At 54.2% G+C, this 17,891-nt stretch overlaps 1 protein-coding gene across 5 annotated transcripts in view; it reads left to right on the top strand.

Annotated features, from left to right (window-relative positions):
* NUP93 (nucleoporin 93) overlaps positions 1 to 16,026 on the top strand; it is a 90,901-nt gene extending 74,875 nt beyond the window's left edge. For 3 of the 5 annotated variants that reach the window (XM_081106661.1, XM_081106660.1, XM_081106663.1), the window contains 12 exons: positions 634 to 799; positions 1,058 to 1,151; positions 2,115 to 2,306; positions 2,684 to 2,810; positions 2,896 to 2,968; positions 3,241 to 3,285; positions 4,794 to 4,910; positions 5,649 to 5,767; positions 6,565 to 6,682; positions 7,108 to 7,191; positions 8,525 to 8,653; positions 11,272 to 11,536. In XM_081106661.1, coding sequence (XP_080962787.1) covers positions 634 to 799; positions 1,058 to 1,151; positions 2,115 to 2,306; positions 2,684 to 2,810; positions 2,896 to 2,968; positions 3,241 to 3,285; positions 4,794 to 4,910; positions 5,649 to 5,767; positions 6,565 to 6,682; positions 7,108 to 7,191; positions 8,525 to 8,653; positions 11,272 to 11,382 — 1,375 coding nt within the window. In that variant the 3' untranslated portion in view covers positions 11,383 to 11,536. Of the gene's footprint in view, positions 1 to 633; positions 800 to 1,057; positions 1,152 to 2,114; positions 2,307 to 2,683; positions 2,811 to 2,895; positions 2,969 to 3,240; positions 3,286 to 4,793; positions 4,911 to 5,648; positions 5,768 to 6,564; positions 6,683 to 7,107; positions 7,192 to 8,524; positions 8,654 to 11,271; positions 11,537 to 15,454 lie in introns of those variants that run through there. The other 2 variants (XM_081106662.1, XM_081106664.1) reach the window with 1 other exon arrangement.
* Positions 16,027 to 17,891: the final 1,865 nt, after the last annotated feature.

The following is a 17,891-nucleotide window of genomic DNA, read 5'->3' on the forward strand; positions in this document are numbered from 1 at the left end:
GGTGGGAGCATGATTTGACTTATTCTGCAAATCGCAGGCACAGCAGGGTGCTTGCAGAATGATTAACTGATTAGCACTTGGTGCTTTTGTGGTTAGCTCAGTTGTCTTGCACTCCATAGCTCAAAGGCTAGAATTAGAAGTTAGTTTAAATATACGGACATTATGTAGAAGAATTTGTTTGGCAATGTTAATAATGCCATGTCCAGAGATTGTTTTAAGCCGTAAATCCCTGTCTTGTTTGTATCAGAGAGTAAAGTAGGGTTAATGTCCTTGAGTCGTGTGTGCCCCCCCCCGCCCCCCCCCCGAAGAGGGAGACCCTGAGGCAAGGATTTGCATGCAGGTGTTTATCTGGGATGTGATCCCACCTGGATAAGGGACTCCCGCTTGTCCATCACTGCTGGAGGGCCCTGGGGAGCAGGGAGGAGTATTAACTCCCCGAGTTTCTGCCCTTCCCTGAAGCCTCTAGTGGAGGAAGCTGGCTGGCGGTCACCAGTCAGATTACAGTGATGGGAGCCGGGGGTGGCAGGACAGTGTCTGACCCTCGGTGAAGGAAGGCTTTCTAACTGTCACGCCAGTGGGACGCCCTTGAGGATCTTAGTGACGCTGTTTCTGCCTGTTCCCTCGTGTCTGTAGATTGTCCCCGCCGACAGAAAACAAGCTCCGCCTGCACTACCGCCGGGCCCTCAGGAACAACACGGACCCCTACAAGCGGGCCGTGTACTGTGTCCTCGGCAGATGTGACGTCACCGACAACCAGAGCGAAGTGGCCGACAAAACGGAGGACTACCTGTGGCTAAAGGCAGGCGCTGCTTTTCTTGCCCAAGTGGGGCTTTAGCCCCTTCCCTCTGCTCGAGTTCTACCCGCAGATTTTACCTGCTTAATGTATGACGCCAATAAGGCGACCAGGCTAGTGGCCTTCCTGTCTCCACTTTTGATTGTGTAATTCCCAACCAGTAACCACGCCACTACCACAGCGCCTGAGCAGTTATAGCTGCAGCTGCACGCCTGGCTCACGACATACTCCGTACCAATACACCTGTTTCTCTTGGGGGTTTAGTTGAACCAAGTGTGTTTCGATGATGACGGCACCAGCTCCCCACAAGACAGGCTCACTCTCTCACAGTTCCAGAAGCAGCTGTTGGAAGACTATGGTAAGATACCCGAACCTAACCTTCCCGCGTTCACCCAAGGTCACTAGTTACCTTTCTTCTGGAAAATCCTTCACCTCTGAACTCGCTCCTCCAGACCCTGTGGATCTTCAAAACACAGCATAGCACAATGATTTCAAATCGCAGTAGAGGCCGTGTGGCCTTCAGCAGGGTTGTGACTTATGGTCTATACCAGCCGTGGGCAAACTACGGCCCGCGGGCGGGATCCGGCCCGTTTGAAATGAATAAAACTATTGAAAAAAAAGACCGTACCCTTTTATGTATTGATGTTTACTTTGAATTTATATTAGTTCACACAAACACTCCATCCATGCTTTTGTTCCGGCCCTCCGGTCCAGTTTAAGAACCCATTGTGGCCCTCGAGTCAAAAAGTTTGCCCACCCCTGGTCTATACAGTAGCTGTTGTCCTAGAACTGCTCGGATCGACATTTGCTCAGGGAGAGGCGTAGAGAGGACTTGCCTATTCTTTCTCATAGATTTCCCAGTGGCTGTATCAGAGCACAAATGTGGGAGAAATAGTCCCCCCCCCCCCCCCCCCCACACACACACACACATACATTGTTTAAGAATCTTGGAAGAAAAGATTCCAGCTAGTGGTCAGTAATTGTAGAATTCAGTTACTGCGAATCTGAGTGATCTGAAGCCCCTTTGCAGTCTTCATTCCTCTCCTTGTTGAGGGACTTCATCAGGATAAGGAGATCAGCAGCCCTTTTGTATTTCGTTTTAAGGTCCTGACTGTTTCTCTCCCACCTCCTGCAGCAGCTTGGGTTTCACAGCACGATCCCTAAGGTCTAGAGAAGGTCATGGAACCAGGCTGGGTTCCCGTGGCAGTGCTCTGTGTCGGGGGCCCCTCCACCCACCAGAGGTCCTTTAAGCGCACAGGCTTCTGCGTGGGGTGGCTGTGGAGGCCGACTCCCTCTGAGTGGGCTGTGTCTCCCCCCACAGGCGAGTCCCACTTCACAGTGAACCAGCAGCCCTTCCTCTACTTCCAAGTGCTGTTCCTGACCGCGCAGTTCGAGGCGGCCATCGCCTTCCTCTTCCGCATGGAGCGGCTGCGCTGCCATGCCGTCCACGTGGCCCTCGTGCTCTTTGAGCTGAAACTGCTTTTAAAGTCCTCGGGACAGAGTGCGCAGCTCCGTGAGTGTTCGTTGGCCGTCGCATAACCCCGTCCCTTCCCCCATTGGGTGGCAGTGGACTCATCCCTGCAGCCAGCGAGGATTGGGCAGATGGTACCAACCATGACGACGGTGCCGTGCACAGTGCTGGGTTAGCGGCCGGTCGGGCAGGTTGCCCGGAGGAATGGCAGGAGAAGCAGGTCCCAGAGTCATGCGTCTGGGTCCCCTTATCTCCACTCTGCGCTGGGGAAGGAGTTGAGGACAGGGTGGTGACAGGGTTGGCCAGAGCTGGCGACATTGGCTGGGCTGCAGGACTAGGTGCTGCCGGGTCCTTGGACTCAGCCCCCACACTTCAGAGGGGCGGCGTGGTTGTGACCAGTCCTGTCCTCCATGGCGCAGTCAGCCACGAGCCCGGCGACCCCCCCTGCATGCGGCGGCTGAACTTCGTGCGGCTCCTCATGCTCTACACCCGCAAGTTTGAGTCCACGGACCCGAGGGAGGCCCTCCAGTACTTTTACTTCCTCAGGTAAAACTTGCTCTTGACCCTTCACTTCAGCTGGTTGTGACCTCAGGTCCACACTAGAAAGCACGTTGCCTCTGCCCCCGTACAGGGACGAGAAAGACAGTCAAGGAGAAAACATGTTCCTACGCTGTGTGAGCGAGCTTGTGATAGAAAGCCGAGAGGTACGTGCTTCCTTCCCGCTCCCACCGTGGCTGTCAGTAGACACGTTCTCACGCTAGCCGGGTACCCTCAGCATGGTTCCAATGGAGAAGACCCAGGGGTTTTCATTTTCTTTGGTTTCTGACAATGAAAATGTTGATTCAGTCCCACTGTTTCCTAGTTAATGTAAGCCTTCTCCCACCTCCCCTCTTTCCTTCCCCGCATGTCCCCAAAGAATTATGGATTATGGGTATATCTTGTCCAGTAAATTGGGTAAACTTTTTTGTCTCTGCAGTTCGACATGATCCTTGGGAAACTGGAGAATGATGGGAGCAGAAAGGTGGGTCAGACACACCCCTAGAGATGTGCTAGTTTGCAGTTGGAGATTTATAATTGTCCAAAGATTACAGTTAGACTTTAGGACTCAAGATACTGAATAAAGGTGTAGATATGAGTGGAGCTGCTTAGTTTAAAACACAAAGAACAACTGTTATAGGCCCCAAGTGATGACCTTGATTTTACACACATTTCTGTTTCTCCTAAAAATACGTAAATTGTTGACCAGGTAGCTTTTTATTAGTTGAAAGTACTCATCTGTTCACGCCTGCCACTTTGGGAGCTGAGAAGACTACATCACTGTTACTTTTGACTCCGAAAATATGCAATAAAAAGATTGATTACTGCACCTGCTCTCCCCAGATGGAAAAGTTAGAAAACGCTTGCCCTCTCTCAGAAGGTACTTCTGAGGGCTCAGCACCCCACTGACCCCGAGATGCAGCTGCTCCCGTGAGCCTCAGCGGTTCCCTGAGGCCCGCCGTGCCCATTGGGCGGCTCAGGAGCCGGGACAGAGGCCCTGGCTGGCATTGGAGACCGGTCCTGACCCCACTCGAGCACACTCCCTGTGGCCTCTCCTGGGGACTCACTTTTCTCACCTGTAAAATGGTGAGTAGGACCCAGAGATCTCAAGATGAGCCCGCACTGCTCACACCGTCCAGCTAGAAGGGAGGCCAGTGGCAGGCTGATGGCGATGGCCATGCTGCCTGAGCAGGACAGTTGGCGGGCACTGTGCTGAGTGTGTCACAGGGATTTTTAAAAAATCTAATTGCCACAATAACTTAGCAAGGTGGGCGTTGTTACCTATCTTTTCCAAGGGAGGTTAATTATTTTCCTCAAGATCACACAGGCAGTAAGAAGGGGAGCTGGAATTGGAACCCCAGAGCTCCTGCTCTTCCCTGATCGGTGCTGCCTCTAGGGTGGCAGGTGCAGGTCCCCTGACTTGGTCCGGTGCTGATGGAGAATCAGAACGGCCAGTCGGACATCACAAGACCCGCCCTGGCTTTCTGTGGTTCCTAAGGCCTCTCATGCTCTCCTGACCTTCTGGTTGCCGTTGAGTGATGATGGTGATTAAAAAAAAAAATTCTGATACCCCTTGCGTGTATATTTTGAGCACAGCGTTCCTTTTGCCATCTGTCCTAAAAGGAAATCTAAAACTCGGATATTTTTCCTGAGTTTCCTGATTCCCCTCCCATGGTGCCTACTCGTCAGCAAAGTTGAAATCATTGGTGGTATTACCCACACTCTGGGTCATTTTGGAAGATTAGAACAGTCTTCCTGCTGACTCCTCTGTGCTCCCTCTTCAGGCGCAGCTTCCGTGGTCCCTTTCATATGTTTAACAAGCCCTTATGTTTCCACGAAAGCCAGAGCCCAACCGATGAAATATATGTATTGCCCAGGGCAAGCATTTTCAGTTAAAGTGGTTTTCAGACCCCCGTTGCTCCTCTGCCTTTAAAATAACAGCTCCGTGCACCCATCTCTCTCTCCCTCCCCGTCCATCATCTGTCTTGACAGCCTGGAGTCATAGATAAGTTTACTAATGACACGAAGCCTATTATCAACAAAGTTGCTTCCGTGGCCGAAAATAAAGGACTGTTCGAGGAAGCTGCAAAGCTTTACGACCTTGCCAAGGTACAGTGCGCCCTCCCTCCCCCTGCGCTTAGTGGATCTGTCACCGAGGGGCGTTAAATGCACAGACATTGGGGGATGCGGGGGTCCTGCTCGCCCCGTGCCGAGGCACGCTCCCTGGTGCTTGGGCGTCAGTGGTCCCGTCAGGGTGAGACTCCGCTCTACAGAATTATTTCTGCCAGTGACGTATTTCTGGCCAAGAAGGAGTGGCGTATTGTAAGGATGTCCTGCAGGCATTGAGCTGTGGTCTCACTTGGCAGCCGAGTAAGCGTCGTCACATTTTGATGGCGAAGCTGCTGGTGAAAATGCCTTGGTGCCTACCCTCTGGGCCGCGCAGACACACGGTGATTAGAGCGCGGCAGGGAGCAGGATGGCAGCTGAGGTGTTCCGAGAGCGGGAATAAGGGTTTCCACTTAAGAACATACAATGGCTGCTCGTGATCATGTAGCCTAGAAAAGATAATGATATCTCCTTTCATCAACAGAAGAGTGGACAAAAAGAGGGTTACACTTCTCTCTCTTTTTTTAAATTTAAAGATGTTTTGATTGAGGTCTAATTAAGACGTAGCCCAATGCGGATGTTAAGTGCGCAGCTTGAAGATGGTTCTGTAGGTGTAACCACCCCCAGGTCAAGATTCAGAGCATGTCCACCCACCACCCCAGAACGTCCCCTGTTTTGTGTGGTTACTTAGTGCCTTCTGTTGATTATTTGATTCCTTCCTTAACTTAAAACATCGAGCAGAATGCTGATAAGGTGCTGGAGCTGATGAACAAACTGCTGAGCCCCGTCGTGCCCCAGATCAGCGCCCCGCAGTCCAACAAGGAGAGGCTGAAGAACATGGCCCTCTCCATTGCGGAACGGTAAGGCCAACGCCGGTGCCGGTGCCAGGGCCCACCAAATCTGCTAACAGCAGCAGTTCCAGAGCAGCCCGACTCGCATTCCAACAGCACCTCAGGCTCCTGTTCCCCACACCATCACCAGCACTTGGTACTGGCAGACTTAACATTTTTCCCAAAGAGAAGGGCATGAAAGGGTATCTCAGCATTTTAATCCCGCACGTTAGGTTTAATTCTAGGCATTACGTTCACTCTCCCATTATCAGCCATCTCAAAGGCATTTGGGAGCAAAGCTAGTGATGGCCAGACGGGGCAGTTCTTAGAGGGGAGTGGCCAGGGTTTCAGAAGCCACCTTCCCCTGGGCGTTAACAGAGTCGTCAGACTGAGTGTAACTCCCAGGCTGAGCAGTCATCGCTGCGCCTCCGCAGATGCTCCCGACAAAGGGCCCGAGAGAACACGGAGCTGGCGGTGCTTTCCTGGGGCAGCGCCGGGGGGCGTTCTGTGGCCAGTGGGAAATCTCCACTTAGCACACCGTCCCCAGGCCCATCAGGACCCCCCATCCTTCCTGGGTATGTGGGTGCAGAGATGGTGGCTGAAGCTAGAGACCACTGCTTCGTGCAAAGTATTTGTCGGAGGATTCATATCAAACCCACCATCAAAAGCTCGGCCATTTCAAAAAGAAACGCCATGTTCCACTCCTCAGTTCACCTCATACAGAGAGTTCAAGAGGCTCTGACGGTTCTCAGATGCTGCCCTAAAGCTCCAGATTGCACGGGAATTCATGATATGCCCCTGACCCCTTCCCTCGCGCTCTCTTTCAGGTACAGGGCTCAGGGGGTCAGTGCAAATAAGTTTGTGGACTCCACATTCTATCTCCTGTTGGATTTGATTACCTTTTTCGATGAATATCACAGCGGCCACATTGACAGAGCCTTTGACGTGAGTGTTGGGAGAGGTGTTTGAAGTGCAGGTTAATATACGCCCTTGAAAAATTGAGAACACTTCGTGGGAGTCACTGAAAACTAAAGCAATGTCACCAGTATGCCTGCTACGGGAAGGACAATGTAAAATCGGGAATTTCAAGGGGATTTCTGTGTTGCTTTTGCTTCCTTTTTCTTTTTTCTATTCTTTACCCCTTTAGTCTGAAAACAGAGCTCGCAAAGTAATTTGAAATCAGCTTTAAAATGGCCTCAGGAAATGAGGATAGGAATGAAGTTAGTCAGCAAGTTGGAATCAAAGCCTTTGGGTGTGAGGGGGTGGCGTGTTCTCAGAAGCCCTTGGTGGACATGCTGTATGCTGTTTCAGAAGCTGGCACGACGGTGATGCGTGTGTCATATGGGCTGGTGGGTTTTTGTTTTAAACAGATCATTGATCGCTTGAAGCTGGTGCCCCTGAATCAGGACAGCGTGGAAGAGAGAGTGGCCGCCTTCAGGAACTTCAGTGACGAGGTGAGGCCTCTTGCTGAGCCCTGCCTTCTGCTCCCACTCCCGCGAGAGCTGTCATTTCGGTGTAGCTAGTGACTAAGTCTGAGTACGTCACCGCCCAGATTGAGTTTTCTGAGAGTTCAGCTTCCCACATCCTGGGCTGGTTTTTCTGTGAGTACTTGTCTCCATCAGATTAATTTCTGACTCAGAAAATACAGTCACGTCAGTGATCAGACAAGTTCTTGGGAGAAACAGGTCTCTGGTTGACCCTGTGAGGTCTGGAGTAGTTCTCTGTTATCCACTTGTTCTAGAAGGTGTGTTGGTCTTCTCTGGGATCTTCTCTAAGTAGCTCCATTGGGTGCATAACACACGCATCACGACCCACTTCCTCCCGTCCCCTCTCGGTCCTGTTTGTCTCGAGAAGCAGGTGCAGCGGCCATGGGCCAGTTGTTAGCCTTGGAGCCCCAGCGCCACTGTCTCTGCAGCGTTGCTAGCACAGTGCCCCCATCTCGCCCCAGGGCACTCAGCTCTCTGAGCACTGGACCCGGGCCCTGCGCCCAGAAACTCCAGTTCCCCTGGGCTGGGCTGCGGCCCAGAACTCCCCTCGTTCCATGTGCAGCTGGGCTGGGAGTCTTCTCTAGGGCCGCCTGTCCCGGGGCGTCACTCACAGTTTCCATTTAGATCTGGTCCTCAGCAACAAATCCCTCTTACAAAGTAGCTGCTGTGGTAGAGGAAGGAGGGCCAGCCTCTGCACATGTGGTGGGGTGGGTGCCTGCTGTGGTCCACACAGCTTAGGTCTCGCCACTCACAGCCTTCCCTTCATTTCTGCTGTCATCCCCGCGCCCCCCCCGCCCCCCGCCCCAAAGCTACTTGGTCTTTGTTGTTTCTTGCCTTCTCTGGATGCATCGTTCACTGCGGCATGGGTGACAGGGTGCGCCAGCGCCTGCCTCTCTAGATGCTCCCAAGGGCTCTGCTAGGGCTGAGGGTCCGAGGAGACGGTCAGATGGGTCTGAGACAGGAATGTCCCAACTCTGACATTCAAATCCACACCTTCCTTGGTGATCACACTGCCGGCCAATCCACGCTCACACACTGGTCAGACGTGCTCAGCCTGCGTTGGCTCACTGCCCGCCCAGGAGCCGTGGCATAAAGGACGGAGCAGGAGGGACCCACCTGAGCGGCGCCATCTGGGCTTTGCTCTCACACCTGACATTTCAGTGCCGTGGACTACCTTTTTAGTGACTAGCTCTCCACCTGGCAGCTGTGGGCATGCGTGTGCCCAGGCCTGCCCGGTGGCCCCGCTCCCATTGCTAGCCCCGGCGGGGTTCCTCTCCTGACTTCCTGTGTTTCTCTGCAGATCAGGCACAACCTCTCAGAAGTGCTTCTCGCCACCATGAACATCCTGTTCACACAGTTTAAGCGGCTCAAAGGGACGAGTCCCTCCTCGGCTTCCCGGCCCCAGCGAGTCATCGAGGACCACGACTCTGTAAGATCCCCGCGTGGGCCAGAGCCGTGGCGGGGAACCGCCTTTCTGGTTTGCCGCCCATCGCGCCGCGTGAGCCCATGCGCACGAGCCCAGGCTGCCCTTGCCCGTTCCGCCCGGCAGCCGGGAAACCTGGGTGGACCCGGGTCAGGAGGCTCCAGGAAGAAATCACACCCCAATGGGATTGCTGTTCTTCTCCAGCTAAAAACAGACGGACAGACAGACAAAACAGTTGTGCCCAGTTTGCAAATACCACCTTTTTAAAAATCCAAAATAGAATGCTAATTTGTAGTGATTCCGTAAGAACTTCCTGAGCTCATTTTAAAATATCAGGTTACTTTGTGAGTCTCAGCTCAGCACTTTCATCAAAACCATCCTCACTTTTGGTCAGCACATTACCTTGATGCAAGCGCTTGCTTCTGCTCTCATCTGAGCCTCACCGTGACCCAGAGATGGGGGCAGGCACTGTCATCCCCAGTTTACAGCAGAGGGAACCGAGGCCTGGAGTCGGGAAGCCACTTGCTTTTGTGGGCCCCTCGGGGTAGGGAAGGAGCCATCGGTCTGACACCCGAGCCAGTGCCGTTTAGCTGCTGTGGGGCCTCAGCGCTCTGCGGGTCAGGCAGAGCCCAGGCCGATGGAATCCTAGGACTCACGCAGCCGGTGATGTCCAGTTGACTTGACAAAGGGCAGAGGCATTTGACCCAATTACACCATCAAAACTGTTAGTGTTCGAACATTACCTTTCCCTTACCTTCTCCACCTAATGTTTGCTGAGACTCAGTAAGGTGTACAACAGCCACACCTGATTTTGACAGTCAAGAAACTAGAGCAGTGACGGCGAACCTTTTGAGCTCGGTGTGTCAGCATTTTGAAAAACCCTAACTAAACTCTGGTGCCGTGTCACACATAGAAATTTTTTGATATTTGCAACCATAGTAAAACAAAGACTTATAGTTTTGATATTTATTTTGTATATTTAAATGCCATTTAACAAAGAAAAATCAACCAAAAAAATGAGTTCACGTGTCACCTCTGACACGCGTGTCATAGGTTTGCCATCACTGAACTACAGCTTTGGAAATCCTATCTCCTGCCTCCGAGGGTGTCTGTGGGCTCTGTCGCTTACAGACCTGCCCCGTGAGCTCTGGTGGGCGTTTCACCTTTGGCCACGCAGGGAGCAGTGCTGGGGAAGGGTGCACTGACTTGTAGGCCGTCCATGTGTGCACCAAGGCAGCTGCTGGCCGCCGACTGCTCTTAGGCTGCGAGAGCTACACAGCCTCAGAAGTGATGTGAGGAGGCGTGCCAGCGCGACTCACTGCGCGTGGGCCCGGGCAGCCGTCTGTGTGTGTGACGAACAGCCCAGTGCAGGCTGCTGTGGGTCCAGGGCGGAGGCGGGCATTCCTGGTGCGCTGGGTGCTGCCTCCAGGTTGGCGGAGGCCCTGCCCACAGGTGGAGCAGCTGGCCTGGCGGGCGGAACACATTCTGTGTTTTAATCTCTTGTTTTAGGCACTTAGTTTTTGCATGTCATGAGTAAAGCCATCCTCCCATCTTCCTCCTGCCCATCACTCTTCTTTTTTATGGGGTAGAGACGGACAGAGGAGAGAGTTGATGTACACGCTGCCTGCCCAGGCCGTGGCGCGTGGTTCATGTGCAGTGCTGCCCAGCCAGGGGCCCAGCCCTTTGCCCGAACACCCCTGGGCTCTTGCGGAGTAGCTTACAGTCAGCCGTGAGGGCTGGGCACTTGTGTGCGCATTGAAAGAAAGTTTCACAGCTACTCTCATCAGGAAGTAACATTTTCTTTTGCTTGGACATTAGTCAGGACATGAACTTGCCAGTTTATTGTATGTGTCGGCTAAAGCACTTGCCTTTCAGTTTCCTTCGTGGATGGCCCTTGAGGAGCCTAGTAAGTGACCCTTGTGTTTCCTTAAGAGTCCAGTCACTGGGCAGGGGGTGTCTGTGGGCTCTCCCGCTCTCTTTCCCGGCAGTTTCCTTTGTCGCTGCTATAAGCCTCCCACGTAGCTCACTGTGGGGCCACACGGAGCTGTTCTCCAAAGTTTCTGTATTCCTTAATCCTCTGTCACTTAGAAATCAGAGTGACGGTTGTCTTTCTCCTGTTTTTAGAGACACCTGAGTTAAAATCTTTCCCTCCTGGAACAGTCGATGGCATCCCATAATATTGTTGCCAAGGAAACGAGGGCCAAGCACTTATGTCAGGAAGGAAGGAGTGGGAGGAAGGAAAGGGGAGAGGGAGAGGAGAGAGCGCCGGCCTGGGCTGCATTGTCTGCTCTCCATGGAAGCAGCAGGCACCAGCCAGGGGAGAGGCGGGCCAGCAGAGCCGGGTCTGCAGCACAGGCCTGTGTCCCAGCTCATCACCTGCCCAGCGAGGCAGCTGGCCTGGCAGACCCAGCCATCCTTGGCTTAGGAGAGCTTGGAGCTGGGCCCTGGGACGGGCTGTGCTAACTCTGTACCTTGCGGAAGAACGTGGTTGTCGTCCACCACAACCCCCTCCCCGCCGGAACCTGCCCCTGGCACTGGCAGGTAGAAAATGATAGACCCTGCTGGTGGTCCCGGCACAGCACCCAACTTCAAGGTAACTGGCTTTTTCGTCTTCCCTTTCTCAGCAAATCCGAAGTCAAGCCCGGGCCCTGATTACCTTTGCTGGGATGATACCCTACCGGACGTCCGGGGACACCAACGCAAGGCTGGTGCAGATGGAGGTCCTCATGAATTAAGTGCGGGCTCTGCGGGCTCCAGACGCACGCTGTCAGTACCCCGAGCGCGTGGGCCACGGGGTGGGGTTTCTGGTTTTGTTTCTGTTGTTTTGTTTTGTTTTGTTTTTCGTATTATGTATTTTTTGTCAACACCAATAAATTTCTTTGATTTGTATTTTTTTTCACATTATTTTCTTTCCTTTTTTTTTTCCTTTGAAAATTTGTTTAAATTTTTATTTGTATGGGAGGAGATGACTTCAGTAGTGCTTGAGCCAGAGAACGACAGGCTTATGTAGCCATAGGCATCTATGATTTGGGTCAGGTCGACCTGAAATGATTAAAAATTAACCCAACATGAGCAAGGAAATGAAGGCTTTGGCCGTTACTTTTATCGAGATACAGTATTTCATATAATGGGGTCATGGTTCGTTTTTCCCGTTTTTATTTGACTGAGAAAGCCAGCCTCGCTTTGGGGGCGTTGAGATCAGTGATTATCGGGCACTCCGGGTTCCCTCTTCCCTCAGGTGTGGCTTGGGGTCCAGGTGGCCTAAGACCACCTTCCGGTTCCAGGATTAATTCGTGGGCTGTTCTCTTGCAGCCCCACTGGAGGTGAAAACAGGCTTAGGAAAGGGTAGCCTTCCAAGCAGACGTGGTAGGTGCCCAGCTGGGGTGGAGGAAGGCAGCCCTCCTGCGTCGGTTGCTGCCCAGTGAGAGGTGACCACTTGGCCTTGTGCTCCCCTCAGGAGGACTTTGAACCCCTCATTCCCTTCTCTGGTGGTCAGTACCTCTGTTTGGATAATGAAGCCGATCGGCTGGGCACGTTCACAAGTGCCATTGGGCATTGTCACTGGGGCTTGTGGTCCCTGAGCAGAGGGGGTCCCTCAGCAGTGGCTTTCTCCCGCCCCAGTCCCGAAGGCCCAGGCAATCCTGCAGAGGGAATGGGACGTGTGCTTACTCCTCCGTGGGTGGCTGAGGGTGCAGGGCTTCTGTGTCCCCAAGGTGACGCTGTGAGCCCAGAGGCACGATCTTGTGGCAGGTTATTAGCTTCAGCGTCATCCCAGCTCACCTGTTTGGGGAACTAAATCTTGTCTCTCGACATTGGTCCATGATTTTACCTTTTTACCCTGAGAAACCGAGACCGTGGCACCGAGGGACCTTCATCCTCCAGGGGTGAGTCCAGTCCGCCCAGTGGAATCGGGGCACTTGGAGACAGGGTTCCCCCCGGCCTCAGGCGGCTCACTGTAAACTCACCGAGACACCGCGGGAGGTACCGGCTCGAGCTGGGTCCTTTTCAGAGGCCTGGAGATTTGATTTCAAAGAATCTGTTCCTTTGATTTTTTTTTAACGAAACAACTCTGGCTGCCTCACTTCAAAGGGGAAGCTGGAGTGAGCACTTTCTGAGCCAGTCCTTTGGTTTTGTCATTCAGAGAGCCCGCGTGCCCTTCAGCTGGGGCTGGAGTAGGCCCTGGCCCTGCCCTCCGAACGTGCGGTCTAATTAGAGACTTCAGTCCCGCAGCCTCGATTCTTACTCCTTTGATGCATCATTTAAATTCTCGGGCATGGGCTACTTTAAGCACCATGCTCGAGACTCCTTCCCACGGGAGCCAGCATTTGTGGATTTTTTTTTTTAAATAGAGGACTATTTGCTCTTTGCATTCTCACCCCTGCCTGCTCTATTTGAGTAAACTGATCAAACCCGTAATACTAAGTCTAGCAATTTCCTGCAGACATGCAGCATCCTGCTGCTTTAGGCTGAATTCCACAATCCCGTTTCTCCATTAGGCATCGGGACCTTGGTCTCCCTTACTAGGTAGTTCATATCACCCCAAACTCCCATCCTGCCCCTCAGGAAGTGACTGGAGCATGCTGGGTGCCACAAAACCCCAGGCTGGGGCTGGCAGCCCCCCACGGATGGGACCCTCAGCCTAGTCAGCCACGGAGGTTGCGCCCTGTGTCCAGCACGCAGGAGGCTTTACCTATGAAATTTCTAGTGGACATGTGCAATTTATGCTATTACTCAACCAGTAAAATGCAGCCTTTATGCCTACATTTCGGGACTGTCAGAGGTCAGCAAAATGAGGCGGTTTTCGGGGTCCTGCATGTCCCCCATCCTTCATTCTCCTGGGCTGAATTCAGAAGTCCCCGGCCTCTAGCGAATCTCCTGACAGTTTCATAGCGCTCCGGTACCCCGCACAGGTGGGGAGATGCAGGTGGTCAACCTGTCTTCTTGCCACTCATTTCTTTCTGCACAGGCTGGTGGGGAAAGGCTGAAAACCACCAACTAAAACATTTTGAAAAGAAACATCAAATGATCTGCCCTTCCTTCTCCTTGCCTTGCTCTGCATCTACCTGCTGTGGTTGGCGGCCCTCCAGGGCCTGGCTGGCCAAGCCCCGCTGCTGTGCCAGCCCGAGTTCAGTTCGGCCGCTGCACAGCCCAGGGCAGTGGCTGGAAACGGCCAGGCCATCAGGTCCCCGCCCCAGAGTTGGTCATAAGTCAAAAAAGTGGGCTTTCTTCTAGTCCTCTTTTGCTGGGATTGCTAAGTGGAAGTACCGGTGGTGCCACGTTGCTAAGAAGAACTAGAATTTTCTGTCCTTTGATTTTGAAATAGCTTTTGTCTAGCCCACAGTGGATGTTCAGCCAATGATTGAATGAGCAGATTCTTTGCTTTGGCCTTCTGTTACAGCCACCCCACACTCTGTTCCAGCTCCTCACGCCCTCTGTTCCACTCCCCATGCCCTCTGTTCCAGCTCCTCACACCCTCTGTTCCAGCTCCCCACGCCCTCTGTTCCACTCCCCACGCCCTCTGTTCCAGCTCCTCACACCCTCTGTTCCAGCTCCCCACGCCCTCTGTTCCAGCTCCTCACACCCTCTGTTCCAGCTCCTCACGCCCTCTGTTCCACTCCCCACGCCCTCTGTTCCAGCTCCTCACACCCTCTGTTGCAGCTCCCCACGCCCTCTGTTCCAGCTCCCCACGCCCTCTGTTCCACTCCCCACGCCCTCTGTTCCAGCTCCTCACACCCTCTGTTCCAGCTCCCCATGCCCTCTGTTCCAGCTCCGTGCATAGATTCAGACTCTCAGCATGGGGTCCTTAAGAGGCACGTGTGTGAAGGAAGGAGGGGAGGAGTGTCTCTTGGGGTCCATAAAACAGGGCGGGTCCTTCCGAGAAGGAAACTTAGAGAGCTGGAAGGGGTGGAAATGTGATTTACTGTAAACTGTAATAAAGGCCAGATCTTTAAAAAACTGGGTGCAGGAAGGGCCGGCGGAAGGCCACCGTTGCACGGGCATCCTCAGTCTCCCTGTGGCTTTTGCCCTTGGGGTCCTTTGAGGGTCTGTATCTCGGGGATCAGGAGGGAAAAGAGTTTGCTTCAGAGGAGGAAGTTGGGGAGCCAGTGATCCCCCCAGAGGCTTCTAGCGGAGAAACAGACACACCCAAGCCCCTTTGGTGGCCCCAGCAGAGCTGGCCCTGGCAGGCTCTCAGGTGACACCCAGGGCTGCAGCGAAGGCTCCTTCATCTGGGCCAGATTCAGCAAAAACACACAGGACAGGAGATAAGTGGGACTTTCCCATAAACCACGAGGGAGTTTCCGGATGAGCATGCCTCCGTTTTACCTGGCTGCCCAGTGCAGCCTGCCTCTGCTGGCGCTGGCTGCCAGCGGCCTCAGGCTTGGCCCCCGCTGCGAGGGGCTGTCCGGCTGAATTGGATCACCCTGGTTTGTGGAAATGACAGCGAGATGGGCAGTCACTTGAGAGGGGGCAGGACCTGGAACTCGGTGTCGAAGAGCCAGGCGGCCCCAGCCGACCTCGGCTGCTGTCATCTCCCCCTTTTTTTTCCATCAGGAATTTCTAATGTGCCAAGTACAGCCTCGTCCCCCTTGATCAGTAACTCTCATTAGGGGCACAGTGGGGAGCATTCTTCGCTTTATTCAGTTGACCGATTATTTTCTTCACGTCTTTGCTTTTCTGACCTTGTCGCTCCTTGTGGTGTTTGTGGGAGCAGGGATTGGCGGGGGGGGGGGGGGGGGGGGGGGATGTCGGTGTATGCGTTCTGCCTGTTCCTTTCTGTACAGTAACTTCTGCATTTACTCTGTTTAGGATGGTTCCTTCACCAGCACCCCTGTCTGTAGCCAGTAAATTTCTGGAATGTTCTCCCAAAGTGCCATGTGCCCCTTTGTTCAGTCCTTCCATGGAGCAGAAACCTCTCGGGCCTCCTCTCCTGGGAATGTCCTTAGCACAGCCGGGGGCTCCTCCGAGGGCAGCAGAAGTGCCTCTTCCCGGCCTCTGGTGCCTGTGCCAGGCCCCTTCTCCGCTCCCTGCAAGGAAGGCTCAGGCCTGCCCGGCCCCGGGTCTGCGAAGTGCCCACAGGTCTCTGTAAGTACAGGACTCCCCACCCGGCCCCCAAGGCTTGCTCTGCCCCCACCAGCCTGGGAAGGCAGTCCCCTGAGGAGGGCCTGGGAGAGCCAGGGCCAGCTGGAGGGTGAGGGAGCATTTGGTGATAACCCAGCAGGTGGCATCCACCCCGGGCTGGAGCTGGCTGCAGTTTGTGAGCATGTATTTTGGACACTTACTAGAAAGCATCTTTTTTTTAAAAAATTTATTTATATTTTTATTGATTTCAGAGAGGAAGGGGGAGGGAGAGGGAGAGAGAGAGAGAGAGAGAGAGAGAGAGAGAGAGAGAGAGAGAGAGAGAAACATCAATGATAAGAGAGAATCGTTGATCTGCTGCCTCCTGCACGCCCCACACTGGGGATCGAGCCTGCAACCCGGGCATGTGCCCTGACCGAGAATCGAATCGTGACCTTCTGGTTCATAGGTCGATGCTCAACCACTGAGCCACGCCGGCTGGGTTGGAAAGCCTCTTCAATGGAGGTTGAGGGCCAGTTATTTGCCTTGGGGGAGGGAGGCAGGATTGGGGGACTGTTTTGGTCTGATGGTGGTAGAGACGTGGCCTGATCACAGGACAGATGCCTCCTGCTGTCTTGGACAGTCTCTGCCCGTGTTTCTGACCTGGAGAGGCGTCCTCAGGGTCTGGGCATGGGAACCAGCTTGGGGACATGCTGATGGCTGAGGAGGACCTGGCCCTACTGAGGAGCTCTGAGGTGACCAGGTGGCCTGAGTGGGCGGCGTGGAAGCATTTCAGCCCATTCCCTTTGCACGGCAGGTCTCAGCTGAGGTCCAGGGGAGGCCATTTCCTGGTGACTCACCTGGGAATTGGGGCCTCCTACGACCCCCACCCCCTGTGGTAGGGTCTAACTGTGGCTTCTGGCATGGCAGTGCCTTCGGTGCAGGGACTGGCGAGTCTGTGGCCGGGAGCGGAAACCACTGAGGGGCAGGGGCGGTGGCGCAGTGGCCGCTGTGGTGAAGTGTGGCGGTTTATCCAGCTCTCCAAACTGGAGGCCTCTCAGAGTGTCCTCAGCCAGGTGGTCACCCCAACGCGAGGGGCACCCAGTGGTCCCCTAGGAAAGGCCAGGTCTCCATAGGTGCCCCAGGAAGCAAACAGCCACAGGGAAGCTTGGGGATGGATGTTGGGCAGTGAGGCCCAGCGCCCGGGAGCTCAGCTGTGCTAAGGACATGCCAGGAGAGGAGGCGCTCGGCTGGAAATGCTTTCCTAGGCTGTTGGAAACGCCTCTGTCCCCTGTGCCCCCGCCCAGGGGTATCAGTCACCCTCACACCCAGCGGGCCCTCCCGCCTGCAGTGTGATTCCTGGGCTGAGCCTCGTGCTGGGCAGCCTGATGGATCAGCTGCCTTGCGTTTAAAAAAAATTAAACCAAACCAAAAAGGGCACTTGCACTCCTCCCGTACAGCCAATGGCTGAGAGGCGGCCCTCTGGGGGCGGGCCCGGTGGTCTTAGCATTGGAAAGCACGGGACCCAGAAGGATTTGGAGGCTAAATTCTTTGAAAACTAAATTCTCAAAGGAAAGGACTCAGCACCAATGGGGGTGGGGGAGGAAGAGTGGGGACCAGCCGAGACCCGAAGCTCGCAGAGCAGAGCCGGGAGCGGAATGAGCAGGCAGCAGCCCCGGCTTTAGGGCCCAGAGTTTCCAAGAGACAGCCACCAACGCTGGGCTGGGCTGGGCTTGGGTTAGAATCCCCTGGAATCCTGTGACTGAGGGCCAGTTCTGTGTCCTCGCGGAGCCAGTTAGCTCAGGTATAAAGCAGGGTGCCAGTTCCTAACCCAGCAGCCAACTGGGAAGATTAAGTCCATCTCTAAAATCGCCTCCCTGTTACCTGTCACCCCGTGAGCCCTCAGGAAAGGTCACTTTGGGCCGCCTGCTCCCAGCCTCGTAGAGGTGTGTCCTCCATTCAGCTCCTGTCCTTCGCAGCAGGTCCTTCCCGGGGTGGCAGAGCGGCATCGGCGACCCCCTACCCCAGGTTTGGCTTTTTTCCCCTCGAGACAAAATGAGGCTAAAAGGTTACTATTAGGGGACAGATATGGACACGCCAGATTCGACTTGGGGTTCCTGTTGACTCAGTGGCGCCAGGTGGGGAATGCCGTTCAGCACGTGTCTGAGCATCTGCCCTGTGCCAGGCC

Source organism: Myotis nattereri (genome assembly GCF_964212035.1).
Source record: "Myotis nattereri genome assembly, chromosome: 15".
Taxonomy (NCBI): domain Eukaryota; kingdom Metazoa; phylum Chordata; class Mammalia; order Chiroptera; family Vespertilionidae; genus Myotis; species Myotis nattereri.